Source organism: Drosophila suzukii, chromosome X (genome assembly GCF_043229965.1).
Source record: "Drosophila suzukii chromosome X, CBGP_Dsuzu_IsoJpt1.0, whole genome shotgun sequence".
Classification (NCBI taxonomy): Eukaryota; Metazoa; Arthropoda; class Insecta; order Diptera; family Drosophilidae; genus Drosophila; species Drosophila suzukii.
This window is the reverse complement of record NC_092084.1, coordinates 7719615-7734282: the sequence shown is the minus strand read 5'-3', so window position 1 is coordinate 7734282 and position 14668 is coordinate 7719615. Positions and strand designations below refer to the sequence as shown.

At 54.3% G+C, this 14668-nt stretch overlaps 2 protein-coding genes across 2 annotated transcripts; one reads left to right on the top strand and one right to left on the bottom strand.

Moving 5' to 3' along the window:
• Nucleotides 1–37: 37 nt before the first annotated feature.
• nonC (serine/threonine-protein kinase Smg1) lies at nt 38–14416 on the bottom strand. Its single transcript, XM_017083538.4, has 9 exons — nt 13904–14416; nt 13473–13836; nt 11127–13407; nt 7564–11064; nt 4058–4377; nt 2605–3940; nt 1571–2548; nt 1155–1503; nt 38–1085 (listed from the first exon to the last, which is right to left on the bottom strand). The coding sequence occupies exons 1-9, from the start codon at nt 14298–14300 to the stop codon at nt 886–888; spliced, it is 9726 nt and encodes a 3241-aa protein (XP_016939027.2). The 5' UTR covers nt 14301–14416; the 3' UTR covers nt 38–885.
• mAChR-C (muscarinic Acetylcholine Receptor, C-type) lies at nt 5565–7434 on the top strand. The gene is made up of 2 exons (XM_017083539.4): nt 5565–6354; nt 6726–7434. Exons 1-2 carry the CDS (start codon nt 5873–5875, stop codon nt 7372–7374), a joined length of 1131 nt encoding a protein of 376 aa, XP_016939028.2. The 5' UTR covers nt 5565–5872; the 3' UTR covers nt 7375–7434.
• Nucleotides 14417–14668: the final 252 nt, after the last annotated feature.

The following is a 14668-nucleotide window of genomic DNA, read 5'->3' as shown; positions in this document are numbered from 1 at the left end:
ACAGTCTCCCTCCCTTGGAATTTAAAAAATCAACGTCTTATATTCAGCATTGCGTTTATTGAAATAACTAAAACGATAACGGGGGGCGTTGATATCCACCTCTGTGTCGAAATCAAGCCCACCACACATCGGCTATAAAGGGACATCTCGATTATATAGGGGCGTGTGTATATATAGTTTTAATATGGCTACGGATAATTTGGTAACACAATTCAATCATCGGCTTACACAACAATTTTGCACTTATGTGGGGAAAAAAACTAAGAGTGGCTTAACATATAACTAAAACAGATCCGGCACGGCGTAAATGAATATATGTATATATAGTATAATCGAATCGAATATAAAAATCGCACAACAGTATTCCAAAAGGCGGAGACCGGAGAACGTATATTGCGAATGTGAAACCTTGAAAATAGCGAATCCGATGTAAGGTCGTTATCCCCAGATCATGCTTATCGGGAGCTACCTATGTGAGCTGCTACTGAGGTCCTGCTGCTGAACCGGGGCATCCGGCCAGCTACTCTTTATGTCCACTCGGAATGCTGGATGCGATCCAAGAGGGCACGGTATCCGGTCGGCCAGTCCGCCGGTTCCCGAGCCACTGCACTCCGCGTCTGTTTGTCGTTTCGTTTCCTATCGTTTTTAAGCAACTACACTTGGTTGAGATGTGGCGACGGCCAAATTGGTTCTGCCACGGCCTTTGGGGAGTCGTCTGCCGTCAGGCTGCGACTGCTTATAGTCCGGAGAAGATCCTGAGATCCGATCCGCAGATCGGATCCGGTCCAGAGTTAGCCCCAATGTTGAATGTAGTCTCTCCGCTCCGAGTGTTGTGATGCGTGGTGATGTCAAAAGCCCAAAAATGCGGCCGACCAGTGTGGAGAATTAGACCCACGGCGTCCAGCCCTCATAGAGGACGGCCAGGTTGTCCAGATTGGTGGCCTCGCGAATGGCATAGTCCACTTGCTCGGCGACGGTGCTGCGCTGATTGCCATCTGGGTCCCGACCCTCCAGCTTCATTCGGATCTTCTTCCACACGGACACGCCGTACGCATTGCGCTTCTGCTCATGCAGATTGCTGCCTCCTGGGGGCGAATCAAATTTTGATAGATTGGAAACCCTTCTGCCAACGATTCGTGGGTTTTTCTGCTCACCTTTGGTGTGCGTAAAGGTTTCGTAGGAGTCGGTTTCGCCTGCGTGCTGCAGAAAGTCGTCCATGCTCTTGTAGAACTCGTCGACCTCCTGGTTGGCCATCGCCAGGATGATCTGCAGCTGCTGTTGCCAGTTTTGCAGCACAGCCGGCTGCAGAACGCGCCGCTCCGCGCAGAGATCCTTGCGCAGCTCCTGCAGCCGCATAAAGAGGGCCTGCACCAGGCGCTGGCAGTCGCGCAGGTGGCCACAAAGCAGCTGCACATCCGTGGGCACCAGTTTACCCTGGCCCTGCGCCTGGGCCTCGGAGCACAGGCTGCGCACATGGAAGCGCGGCATGTTCTCCTGAAGGCGCTGTGTGCGGGGAAAATGTAAGAATTTAGAAATCAAAGATTTAGTTCCCGATTTGGTATCCACTCACCAGAGTCTCCTTGAGCAGGGTGCAAATGAAACGATGCTTGCTCTGCTGCTCGCCCTCCAGTGCCGCAATCTCGCGCTGCACTTTGCAGGTGTGCTCCTCCAGCAGCCCGTGCACATTCTCCAGCCAGTAGAGATCGATGGCGCCTTCAGGGTCCAATAGTTCGACGATAGCCTGCTCCACGGCGCTTATCCTCGAGCTGCTCGCCTGCCACTGTCCATGGGAGGCGAGCCATTGCTCCAAATGCTCCACATGTGCCTGCCCCTCCTCGCCGAGAGCTCCGGTATGCTGTTCCAGGCAGGACACAGCTCTTGCTGCATCCGCCAGCTGTCGCACCACCGAAATATGGGCCATCATGCGCTGGTTGTGGCACTGCTCAGTGCGCAACAGGTTGTCTATGTGATTGCGATTCCAGTTACTCCGCTGCGTCTGCAGTTGGCTCAGTTGGGATTCCAGACCGCTTTGCAATTGCTGCAGGGCCCCTAGATTTTGGTCCAACTCCTGCCAACTTTCGCCAATGATGGCGGCCAATTTGGGGCGGTTGACGATGTGGTTGCCACAGCGCAACTGAGCGCCCAGTGCTTCCGAATAGGCCCAGTACTGGGCGGAGGCGGCCAGGGTGTGCAGCTCAAGTTGCTGGTTGAGCAGCGATATTTCCGCTTGCTGCTGCTGCAGGCCTCCGTCCGATTGCAGGGAGACGAACAGACCCTCGCACAGGTGATCCGCTTGGGCCGGATCCCCCAGCACTCCACAGTTGGCCGTGGGTCGGCATTGCGGGCCGACGGCGGTGTAGAAGTTGCGCGCCAAGAGCGGTAGCAGACCCGCCAAACTCTCCGCCTGAAGGCGTCGGACGAGCGCCACAACGGGGCGTGCCATTTCGCGCACATCACAACTTCGACTGGATTCTAATGCCTCACTGACCAGGCTGAAAAAGCACTCGTCGTCCAGCTCCAAGTGGCAGGACGTAAGAAGACCCAGTTCCTGGAGGGAAAAACTATTAGTTAAACCCATAAAAATACAAAATATTGTTCACCCACCATTAACTGCTGGGCCTGCGGATCGTGGACATCCTCGAGCATCATCTTTACGCCTCCTACCAGCGAAGCCAACGCGTTGGAGGCCAGCTGGAACTGTTCGTAAGCGGGCTGCAGAGTTAGTAGAAATCTGCGCTCCGCTGGGAACTCGTCTGGCTGCTGATCCTTCTCCAGCGTGGCCTCCAGATACAGCTGTCCCAGACTGACGGCACTGAGATGGCACAATGCACTCAGTTGGCCAAGATTGGGTTGCAGTAGGAGCAAGCGATATATGCTGGCTGGCAGGTCGTACTCAAAGATCTGCTTCAGATGCGACAGCGCCGACAGAAGGCTCTCCATTTGGTTTAAGTGCAGATCCTCCTGCTCGGTCATCGCCAGAACGCCTTGGCACATGGAGCGCACCAGGTGGATGAAGTGCAGCTGGTGCTGCAGCAGTTCCTCATCCTGGCTAGCCAGTGCCACCTGCTCATAGGCGGCGAATGCTCCGCCAGCCCGATCCAAAGTGCGAACTAGGCTGGCCTTCAGCAGCAGCAGGCTGCAGCCACTCTGGCCAATCATGGCCAGCAGAGCAGAAGTAGGTGCACCCAGGGCCAGAGCCTGTGACTGCTTGGCGGCGTAGCGCTGCGAGGACTCATGCAATTGGCAACTGAGCCGCACCCAAGCGGCTTCCAAGGCATCCGCAACGCCCAGGACATCCGCCGTGCAGATAATCGAACTGGATGACGAGTTGCTGTTGTTGCTGCCGGAGCCTCCGTGCTGAATGTACGATCCAAAGCTGTCGTGGAAGCGAACGAACAGATTCTGGCGGTGGCTCTGCTCCGGGAAAAAGTTCATGACCGCCGCATACTGCTGCAGGTGCTCCGAGCTCTGCAGCGCCACCTCGTCCAGCCGGCCCAGTAGCTCATCCAGCTGGCTGCGCATGCTGTCGAATCCAGATAGCTGTAGAGCCTCCGCCAGAGCAGCAAACTCCCTGGCATTCTCGCCATCCGACTCCATTTGTAGCTGGACAAGCTGGGAGTGCAGTTCGGTCAGGTGATACGGCTGCAGGCACTGGCCGTAGGTGCTCAGGAGGCACTGCACCTGGCCAAAATCCGTCATTCGCTCGGCACTGAGCGAGGCCAGGGCCTCCGAGTGACCACGGCGCACTGCATGACGCAGCGAGGCCGTGTTGAAGCTGTGACTTTCGATCGCCGTGCCCAGCGACTTGATCTCCGCAACGAGAGCACTGCGCTGGTTGAGCTCCACGAGCTCCTGCTCGGCCACCAGCTGTTTTTCCAGTGCCTCCTGCAGGTTGCCCACCTCCTGCTGCATCTCCTGCAACTGCAGCATCACGTCTGTTCTGGCAAATGAAAAGAATGTTGGTTAATCAACTGGGAGGTTAAGTATCTTTTAGCTTTAAGAACACATGCTAGCGAGGTATACCCTCAGAAGTTAAAGAAATGACGGAGCTACTCACTTGTTGTTGACCCAGAACTTTTGCAGAAGACCCAGTTTGCTCAGGAAGTGTTGTCGCTTGGCATCCCAATCGTGTGGCTTTCCCTTGTTCTTGTCCTTCTTGTGGCACTTGAGTTCTCCGCCACCCGGACCACATGCTCCTCCTCCTGCTGCCTGCTGCTGGTGCTTGGCATTTAGGGACCGACGCAGGGCCTGGGCATCGTCGTTTATAGTCCAGTCCACCAGAGGATCGTAGACGAAGGCCTCCAGCAGGGTCAGCAGAGTCTCGCGCTCCTTGCGCATCACCTTCAGCACGTATTCACAGCCCAACCGGAAGGAGCCCTGCAAAAGACGATGGGATTTATGGTTAATGGCGATGGTATCTATGGATAAACAAATATATTACACTCATAAATGGGACATAGGGATCCATAAACGTACGGCGGAACCGTTTCCATCTGTCGTACAGCACACAGATATACGATTCGATATATTAGCAATGCTGATTTTATGGGAACGCAAACCCAAACCGAAACCAAAACCCAAACCAGAAACAAACCCAAACCATAACCATGTTCTACATATACGACCTCTACTGGCATCGAAGCTAATCGCTCTTTACAATTCTAGATTGGCAGTAATTTATGTGATAAGCCCCTAGACTGTCCATGTACATATATCTATATATCTATATCTAAAAGGGTTCAGATTTACCCCGATTTATCCATTAGGCCATGCAATTCTCAGATGTTTCTTCAACACACCCCACATGGCTTGTTTCGATCCACCAGCAATGTGTCCAAAGTCAAACAGGCAAAAAGTGCATGGCTTATTGATACGGGTGGGTACTTCTAAAAATATGTCATCTGTTGCCGGATAGCTGATAAAATTCTATCATGACCGTGGAGACTGGCACTTTAAGATGAATCAGAAGAACCCATATATGATGTATCGCATCTGCTACTATTAAATTCTAAATTCTAAAACTTAAAATGTACCTATATGCTTTGAATATATGTACATATTTCTAATATCTAATACTTCTATCCAATAATCTAATCGAATAAATTTCATCCATCGAAAAGATTAAATATGTGGGTATTTCCTGCAATTGTGTAACCTGTTATCGGATTTTAAAAACCCATGCATTGAAATGGAAGGCCTAAGCTATACCTATCCATTTGTGCTTTTGGTATTTTATGGTTATATGTTAGGTATACTTTTATAGCACCTACAAGTTTAATAATAAGACCTTGGTAATATTACCAGTTTGCCACCCATTGACTTATAATATACGTTCCCTACATTTCATTTACAGAAGAGTAGCCATATATCCAATCAAAGATGTATCTGCGAATCGTTTACTACGTATGCGAGTTACTGCCCCAGGGTTTTTTATCGTTCTATTTTGGTCTGCGAAGGTGGGCTAATCTGCTAAAACCCCCAGCGATCTGTTTGTCCATTCATCGGGCCCGGGAGTTCATCGGGTTTGGGCAGTTCAATGGGTTTCGAGTGGTTCAATTGGTGGATGGGTGGATGGTTGGGTGGCTGGTTGGGCCTGCAGAGCCGGGCGAAAGTGGCGGGCTTATCGACGGATTGCGGTTCTCACGCTGGATCTGGCCGCGTTATCAGTTAACTGGCGGTGACAATGTCGTAGAGCCACCAGCGAAACGTAAACAAACGACGCCCACGGTTCCAGCCGAACCCCATTTGGAATCTGTATCTGAATCCGAATCGTGCCGAAGTCCTGGCCAAAAACCGCATAGCTCCGGCTCCCACGGGTGCCAGATAGTTCCCCACTGGCGTCGCGTGCGCTTCGTTTTCCACACCGTGTGTCATGTCATTTTCCAGCACCTCATCGCCCGCCTGGGATTATCGAAGCTCTCCGGCACCGTTGGATCTAGGTGTAACCATCCTGTGGGAAAATGAACAGCGAAATGCAACGGCCACGGCACTAAGTCTTCAGACAACCAGCCTGGGTCCCGGTCATCTCCTCTGGCTGGTCATCAATGCCCTCCTGTTCGCCCTCATCCTGGGCGGCAACATCCTGACCATTGTGGCGGTGCGCACCTGCCGCCACCTGCGATCGGTCATCTCCAACCTGTTTATCCTCTCGCTGGCAGTCTCCGATTTCTGTGTGGGACTGGCTCTGCCCTACCACCTGGTCTTCTACATGGGCTCAGACATTGGCGCCATGAGAGCTCCCTGCCTGCTGCGCTTCTTCCTGCTCATCTGCGCCTGCTGCGTTTCCATGCTGACCCTGATCTCCATTGCGGTGGATCGGTATATAGCAGTGGTTTATGCCCTGCACTACAGAAGGTAAGTGGTTTGGGTCAATCAAGCTAGATCAATGATTCAACGCGTTAAACATTTCAAAGCATCTGGTATAATTAAGTTACTAAGTTGTTCTTATTAACCCAATATGTATCATATGTTTTAATAAACATTGGTATAAAGTGTAGATTGATTCATAACTTGAAGGAGAGTGTTTATAAAAGGCTCTTTAAACTACATCAATTTTAAGATGATTATTTCGGATCTCTAATGATTCAAGTATTGGTATAGTTCAGAGTACGGGATTGTTGATTCACATCTTAAGGGAGAGACTTCATTTTGAGGTTGATTGTTTACAATCTTTATGTAGGCAAAACCCACCTAACCTCTTGCTCATTCTCAAAATCCTCCCACAGATACATGACTCGTCGGGTTGCCTATAGCATCATCATATCCAATTGGTGCCTGGGTGCTGTGGTGGCCCTGATTCCCGTGTTCTGGAATCGATGGCCCGAGGCGCAGGCTTGTGAGTTCGATGAAGTCCTCTCGCCCGGTTACATAGCCGGGGTGATCACGCCGGGCTTTGTGATCATCTGGATCTGCATGTTCCTTGTTTACTGGCGGATCATGCGCGAGGCATCCAAGCAGGCACAGCGATTGCGCCAGTCGGTGGTCTACAACGCGGAGGAGGCCACCACCATGAGGAGTCTGCTGCTCCATCCGGATTGGAAGAGTGTCCAGATCGTGGTCTTCATCATGGGCTGCTTCACACTCTGCTGGCTGCCGTATTTCTGCGTGGCCATTGCCCAGCTTTTCAGCATATGCCAGAGCAGCTCGATGATCTACAAAACGACGTTCTCGCTGGCCATTGCCAACTCTGCCCTGAATCCGATCATCTACTCATGGAAGAACTCCGGCTTCCGGCGGGCCTATGCCCAGACACTGTGCTGCCGGACAGCGAGGCAGTGCGAGGATCAGTTGCCGGCGGACAGCAAGCACCGCATGGAGGCCACCTCCTCCTCCACGGGCTACCAGCTGGAGATCAAGCCGAAGGCCACGAAGTGATCACCTGACTTGGTGGTAATATGTTGAGATGATAGCAATTAAAGTGAATATTATCTTTAAGAGCTGTTTTTTTTAAGTCATAACAGATTTGTTGAAAATTTCGAAAACCCTTATGTGAAACTGATACAATATATAATGGTATGTATATAGCAGAGCCCAAAGCAGATGAAGATATAGGAGCAATCTTACCTCGATTCCGGTGATCCCCAGGGCGTGCACCAGATTCTGGGTAAGACGGAAGGGCACCTTCTCGGGGATGCGCAGTGTGCGTCCCTTCTCGAAGCAAACGTTGTAGTCGATGTGCACGATATCGCCGCTTCCCAGGTTGATTAGCACGTTGTCCAAATGCCGATCGCCCAGTCCAATCACATAGCCAATCATCGACATGACCGACATGCAGCGGGCATACCGACGAACCGATAGTCGCCACTCGGCGGCGTTTCCCGCTTGGCACCACAGCTCCCGGGCGAGCAGATCTCCGGGCGTTTCCTGGGACAATTCGGCGAGCACCTGGCGAAGGGCGGAGATGGGCCACTGGCGGCGAGGATCGCTAACCTGCAGATTGTGCTTGGCCAGTAGTGGGGTGAGTTTGCTGTAGAACAAATCCGTAAAACGTCGCGTGGCATTGGCTCCACCACCGGCTCCAGTTTTACTCGTGACCTGCGGCTGTCGTTGCTGCCACTTCTTGTAGAGCGCGAAGAGCGGGGTGACTCCGTCCACCCAGCTAATCAGTCCGGATTGCGGACCCAGCGGGATCACCGAGTAGTGGTGGGCACGATAGCAACCATTGCCGGGCGCATCACTCCTGCAGGCCATGATGGCATTCGATATGGACAGGAACTGCATAATGCGCTCGTCCAGATGGAGATCCTCCATGCCCTTAAACAGGAAGGTGTAGCGCTGGCCATTGCTGCCGTAGAAGGCCACCTTTTTGGGTTTCGTCTTGGTAGGCAACACGCACACCGATCCCTCGACGCTCTCAATGTAGACTTGATCCTCATCTGGCCCGTGGGCATCCAGACCGGGCATTGAGATTCGCATCCGTCCAATGCCACACAGCACCGGGCTGAGGCTCTGCATCTTGAGCGTGCTGCCGGTGCCCCTGATCATGTTAGCCTGCAGGATGTGGTAGAGCTGCTTCAGCTTGTCCCACGCCTCCGGATAGCGACGAGTGCGCAATGCCTCCACAGTGGAACGTATGGGACCGTCGAAACGTTTTCGGAAACTTCGCTCATAGCTAGTCTCCGCCGGACGAGCGGTGAGCGCGGCCAGGGCCTCCAGATCCGCCAGCAATTGCGGCCGCCAGACATTGAAGCGATTGTTCTTGCCCTCATGATCGTCCGCACGGAACTCCGTGGCCAGCGCACTCACCCGACTGACGTACGTGTTGTAGATGTGGGCCAGCGAGTGGATCCAGTACTCGTCCCACAGCAGACATACGCGGCGCAGCTCCTTCACCATGAGCTGCACATGCTGCACTGCCTCCGGCGCCTGTTTCGATAGTTCTCCCAGCAAATAGCCATAGCAGCAGGCATCCTCTGTTGTCGGGGGTGTGTTTGCCGGCGGCGCGGCTGCATCTTGTTGCTCCCTGTTGGCACCCACGACTGCCGGGAAGATCACTAGCTGGGGACGACTCTCGGCCAGGCGGCAGAGCAGGTCGCAAACGCTCTTCCTCACATACGGTTCGTGGTGATTCAAACGGCTGAATAGCTGCGGAATGATCACCTTCCAGGGAGCGATGGGCGTGGTGTGCAGTCCCTGCTCTAAAACTTCCTGCAGCCCGCTGGCATGCTTTACAATCAAGCGGAGCAGTCGCAGCGTTGTCGTGACCATGTTGCTGTCGTCCACATGGAAACGTTCCCGCTGCTGTACGGCTCCATCTACGCTTGACTTCTCCGGTCCGGAACCCGCCTTCAAGCTGAGGTACTGGAAGTACGAGCGTGCCGCATCCTTGTAGTAGTCATATGTGTTGGCTATAGCACGTCGCCAAATCAGCAAGATGGCATCCAGCACCTCCGGCGGCTTATCCGCCAGCAAACTCAGCCGACGCAGACAGTTCTTGGCCGCCTCATCATCCCGGGCACGCGCCGCCTCCGGACACACCTCCACACAGTTTGCCGGCGGCTGTTCCATGCTCAACGCCTGCAGAAGCTCACCCAGTTGCTCACTGTCCAACGGCTGGGCAATGTCCAGTGCCTGGCTGAGGGCCGTCACATCTGCCTGACTAAGCACACAGCCGCTGTCGACGATCTTCTTACCCCAGCGATAGCACCAGTTGCCGTAGGCAATCAGTGCCTCTTCGCAGTTGGGACGCTGCTTTAGGCTGGCATGCACAAGGCGGGCAACCAGACGCTCTGCTTGAGGAATGGCCAGCGGCTGGCTGGAGCCACAGGTAAGCGGACACTCGGGCAGCTGGTCCAGCAGTTGGATCAAAGCCGGCGAATGATTGGTGACCAAACCATTGCACGTCCTGGCGGCTATCCAGTCGGAGAGGGTGAGCAGTAGATCCGCACCCATGGCCGGCTGGTGGCTGCTCCTCTGAGTATTCAGGCAGAGGGAAGCGCACACGTCAATCGATGAGCTTAAATCGCAGCACTGCGTCTGCTGTTGCTGCTGCTGGAGATGCAGGCACTTCACCACCTCACTGTAACCGCGAAGCAACTCCGGATTCTCCGCATGCACGCCTTCTTCCTGTGAAAACTGTCCGACTATCTCATCCAGCGGCTGACCAAAGAACTGTGTCAGCAGAGTATCCGAAAGCTGAAGATTTCCCTCCTCTCGCGCTGCGGCAGCTGCGTCCAAGCAGAGGGTTTCCCAACTGCCGGGCGCGCAATGCTGACGGAGCAACTGGGTCCACGCCAGGCAGCGCATCAAAATGGCACTGGAGATGGGATTTGAGCGGCTTTGGCATCGCTCCGCGGAAAGCGGAAGCAGGGTCAACTCCTGACCGCTACTGACACCCTGCACTATATGTCGCAGCAGTGTCAGCTCTCTGCAAGCTCGTTGATCGAAACTGGGGTTCAATAGGCTGTCTCGCCATTGGTTGTCAAGTAGATTCCTCGCCTGATCCGTCACGCAACGGTCTTCCATCAGCTTCGCTAGTACAATATCCTCCGTACGTTGGCGTACATGGACGGATGAAAAGCTGGCACGTCCGCCCAGGGCACTCACTGATCCAGACTCCTCCCAGTTACTCGGCCACAGGCTCAACTGCTGCAGGGCTCCTCCGAATTCGTCCATGGAGGAGTACGTTTCCTCTGCCCTGGCCAGCAGCCGTTCCAGAGCATTCACCTCCACATTGCTGCGTTGCAGGAAGGGATTCAGTTCTCGGTCCTCGGGCCGCGTGAGTTGCTGCTGCTTCAGTTCCACCAGCTGCGACCATTGGCCCATGTCCTGCATGCACTGCATCATCTGGGCCAGCACAAACTGTCGCGTGTGTGGCTCCAGTTCGGGCTGATGCTCCTCCTCGGCCAGGACACTTCTATAGCCGGCAAGTGCCGATTCTCGTTTCCCGGCCGCCTGATCCGCCGCACACAATAGCCACTGGTAGGACTTACTGCTCCTTGCACGAGCCCACAGGCATAGACCTCGCAGGGAGTCCGCCTCCTGGCAGCTCACCCAGGCCCAGGCCATATAAACGATAGCCTGGCTATAAGTGGCATCTTGTGCCTTTTGGGTATGCAGAATTTGCTACAAAGGATAGACGAAACGAATATTACCATGAAAATGAATGCCCGGCAGAGGTAACTTACCTGGGCATAACGTATAACCAGTTCCGGCTGCTGCACATGCATGGCGATAATGACCACGCCAATGCGGATGCGATTAAACCAGGACTGACAGGTGGGATTATTCAAGCGGAAGAAGGCTGCCACTGGTTTCTCCGGCGGACGCAGAGCAAAGGCGCTGCCCTCGGCGGCGTTGTAGATGAGCTTCTCCAAGGCATCAAGAAAGCCCAGCAGCAGACTCAGATTTCCCTGCATGCTCAAGAGCTCCTCCAACGACAGGGTGTCCAGGGCTGAGCGCTCCATCTCCTTGGCACAGCCACTCAGCAGTCTGGCGTGTCGCATGATGATGGCCTCAAATCCCAGGAACGTTTCCTGCGGCTTCCCCAGCGTCGTGCGGAGTCGCTGATCCACACAGTATCTGGCTGCCTCGAACTGCAGCCAGGCGGTGGCCAATCTCTGGCAGCGTTTTGTGCACTGCGCCAGCTTCTCATGCCGCTCATCCTGCGGGCCCACTTGGCAGCTGCGCACGAAGAGCTCCCGCAGGCTGTTGATCAGCGAATCCTGCTCTGGTTTCTGCAACCGCTCGAAGAAATCTCGGAAGACGGTGTCGCGCACCGCACTGCACTGACTCATTCGCTGCTGCCAAACGCAAACACGTCTACTGGTCATTCCAGATATGGGTGATTCACCACCGGTGAGCGTTAGATGCAGTGGCAACTGGGCGTAGATTTGGGCATAGGGCCCATGGCCATTTGTGGACAGCACCTGCAGCTGTTGGAGTGCCGTATCGCGGTACAGGATCAGCAGCTCTGGCAGATTACGAAGCCTTTCTGGCCCGTAGTCCAAGACCGTTTGGATACATGCAGCACTTTCCAAGGGCGTCCATTTGGAGGCGGTAGCCGCAATATTGTGGCAAATTCCCAAAAAGTTTTCTTGTTCCATGAGCAGATCAGCTTTCTCGCGGCACTCACTCAAGAGCATCTGCGTCCACTGTAGCAGTATCCTCAGGTTCTGGGCCGCCAGCTGGCCAGCCTGTTGCAAAACCGAGTCCAGGAAGCGAAGGATGCTGGCGAAACTGTTTGCCGTAGGCGAGGTATTCTCCGCCGCCAGCTCCTGATCACGAAGCAAACTGGAATTGGTGCGGAAGTTGTGATTCGCCTGACAGTGCACTACGAGCAGACCCAGAATGGCTTGATGGGCGGCAGGGTAACTGCTCCAGAGCGCCAGTTCGTCGGCCCTGCAGTTGGTAAGAAGCAGCTCCAGAATCGATGGCTTACATGCGTACATGCCGATGATCGAAGAGGTCTGCTTGGCCAGGGCAGCCAGAGCGGCCAGATGGAAGACGAGGAGCACGCCGGCCTCGCTGGCTTTCCTCTCGGACTCCTCCGTTGCGGGTGAAGTCGACAGCAGCTGCAGCAGGCAGGCATCAATGTCGTCTACGAGGTATTTGTACGCCTGCTGCAGCAGGGGCACATTCCGAATGAGCAGAGTCTCCTGGCATGTGCGCAGTAGCAGCCGGTAAGCATTGCCGCCCGGCGTTTGGCGCCTGAGCTCCGCCAGATAAGGATTGGACTGAAAGATCAAGTGAACCAGGCTGGGCGGCAGACGGGCTCGCAACCTCCTCACGGTGCAGAGCAGCAAATACAGGACACTCTGTCGCTGGGACTCGCTCAGGCAAAGCATCTGCTCAAGCTGCCAAAGCAGGAGCTGCTCCAAAGTACTCGGATCTAGGCCACCGAAATTGTTTAGCAGACAGATACAGAGCAACTCATTGATATTGACCAAGGCATCCGTATCCGAGTGCAACTCTAGATGGGGCATTATTTTGGTTAGATGATCCACGGCCATCTGGACAATGCACTCGCAGGTTGGCATGCCCACGAATATTTGCATGCGGGCCAGGCATTTGAGCAGCGTGTTGAAGGCGCCGGCGAAGGCGCCCACACGCTCTGCCGTGGCTGCCGGCTCGTCTTCCTCTAGCGTGGTAATGTCCTCCACGAACTGGGCCAACAGGCCGTAGCTGAAGTCAATCTGCTTGCTGAAGTACGGCGTCAGCTGCTCCAGCACCTGGGCACAGTGGGCTTTCAACTGCTTGGGCTGTCCCGTCTCCAGTTGCCAGCCGATGACGATGTCCACCACGTCGGTGAAATGGCACTCGAAAGCGTCCCCGTAGCTGGCCGAGAACTGTACCAGCGTGTTGCTGACAGCGGTGAAACTGTCGGCGCTCTCGGCACTCTCCAGGAAATCCTTTAGCAACAGCATAATCTTGTCCGCGTACAGATGCAGCTCGCACTTGGTGTCGCAGCTGCATGTGGATTGGGATGGGTTACAAACAATATGAAAACATACGAAGGAGGGGGAAGGGGTCACCTCAGTGTGGTGCGCAGGGCCACGATCAAGTACTTCTGCATCCGCTTGCTGCTCCTGTAGTTTTTCACGATGAACTCCTCGTACAGGGGATACGACTTACGGTTAAGGAAGCCAATCAGACCCAAAGTCTTGCTGCACTCCTCCAGAACCGGAGGCGAGCACTGCTTGTACAGGGTGAGCATGTTTTCCAGTATCCACACGAAGGAGCACGACATGTAGCCCATGTTGATGGGCGTGCGCACGGCCTGGTCCAGTTTGGCGCAGAGCTCTAGGGCCACGGTGGGATTGGTCTCGTTGATAAGCCTGCGGATGATCTTGGACAGGCGCAGGTCCTCGCCATTGGACGTCATGTTGACCGGATCAGCTGTTTGTGTATGAATCGAATCGAGTGGTTGATGGAACCAAGGTCAAGGTCTAGTCAGCGGACTCACCTTTGCACTGGTAAACCTTCCGGTGATTCTGGGCCACCAACTGCCCCGGTCCCGACCCCTGCCCCTTGACCATCTCATGGTTTATGTTGCGCAGCAGCAATGAGTTGGCAAACGCCTGCGCAGCCTCGTGCGTCTTGTTCCCGCTGGGCAACCACATGTACTCATTGCCTCCTGATCCGGAGGCAGAGACACTGCCGCTTCCACTGGCGCTGCCACTCCCACTCCCGCTGACGCCCTCGTTGACGCTGCCACCTTGATTGCCATTGTTGTTCCGCAGAACGCGATCAATCTCCGCGTGGAACGCGGACGACGCCTCCTCCTCGGTCCCAGTCCCATTGTAGTTGTCCGGCTGGAGCGCGTTCTTCATTGAGGGAATTGGCGGCGCTAGCGCAGACATCAAATCGCCCCGAATGTCCGCATTAATGAGTGTTTAGTTTAGTGGGTTATACTACGTTTAGTTTATACTAATTTTTTTTTGTTCCAACGAGTTAGTGGTGTGCACGTCACTATCGATATGGACAGCTGTCGCGGGCCATCGATGTTCCCTGTTTGGTTTGCTTGTCCTGGTCGAATCCTTTACTGCCCCTCGTACCGGATGTTCCTGCTCAGCAAATTGCTTATGATATTGGCGAGTGAGCAGGATTGTCAAGGATTCCTGGATGTCCCAAATACCATATCGTGACACGAAATTGGCCTCCGCCGATAGAAACTGTTGAATGCAGCAGGTATCGGCCAAAGTGCCATCTCTACTACCAGGCACTCTCC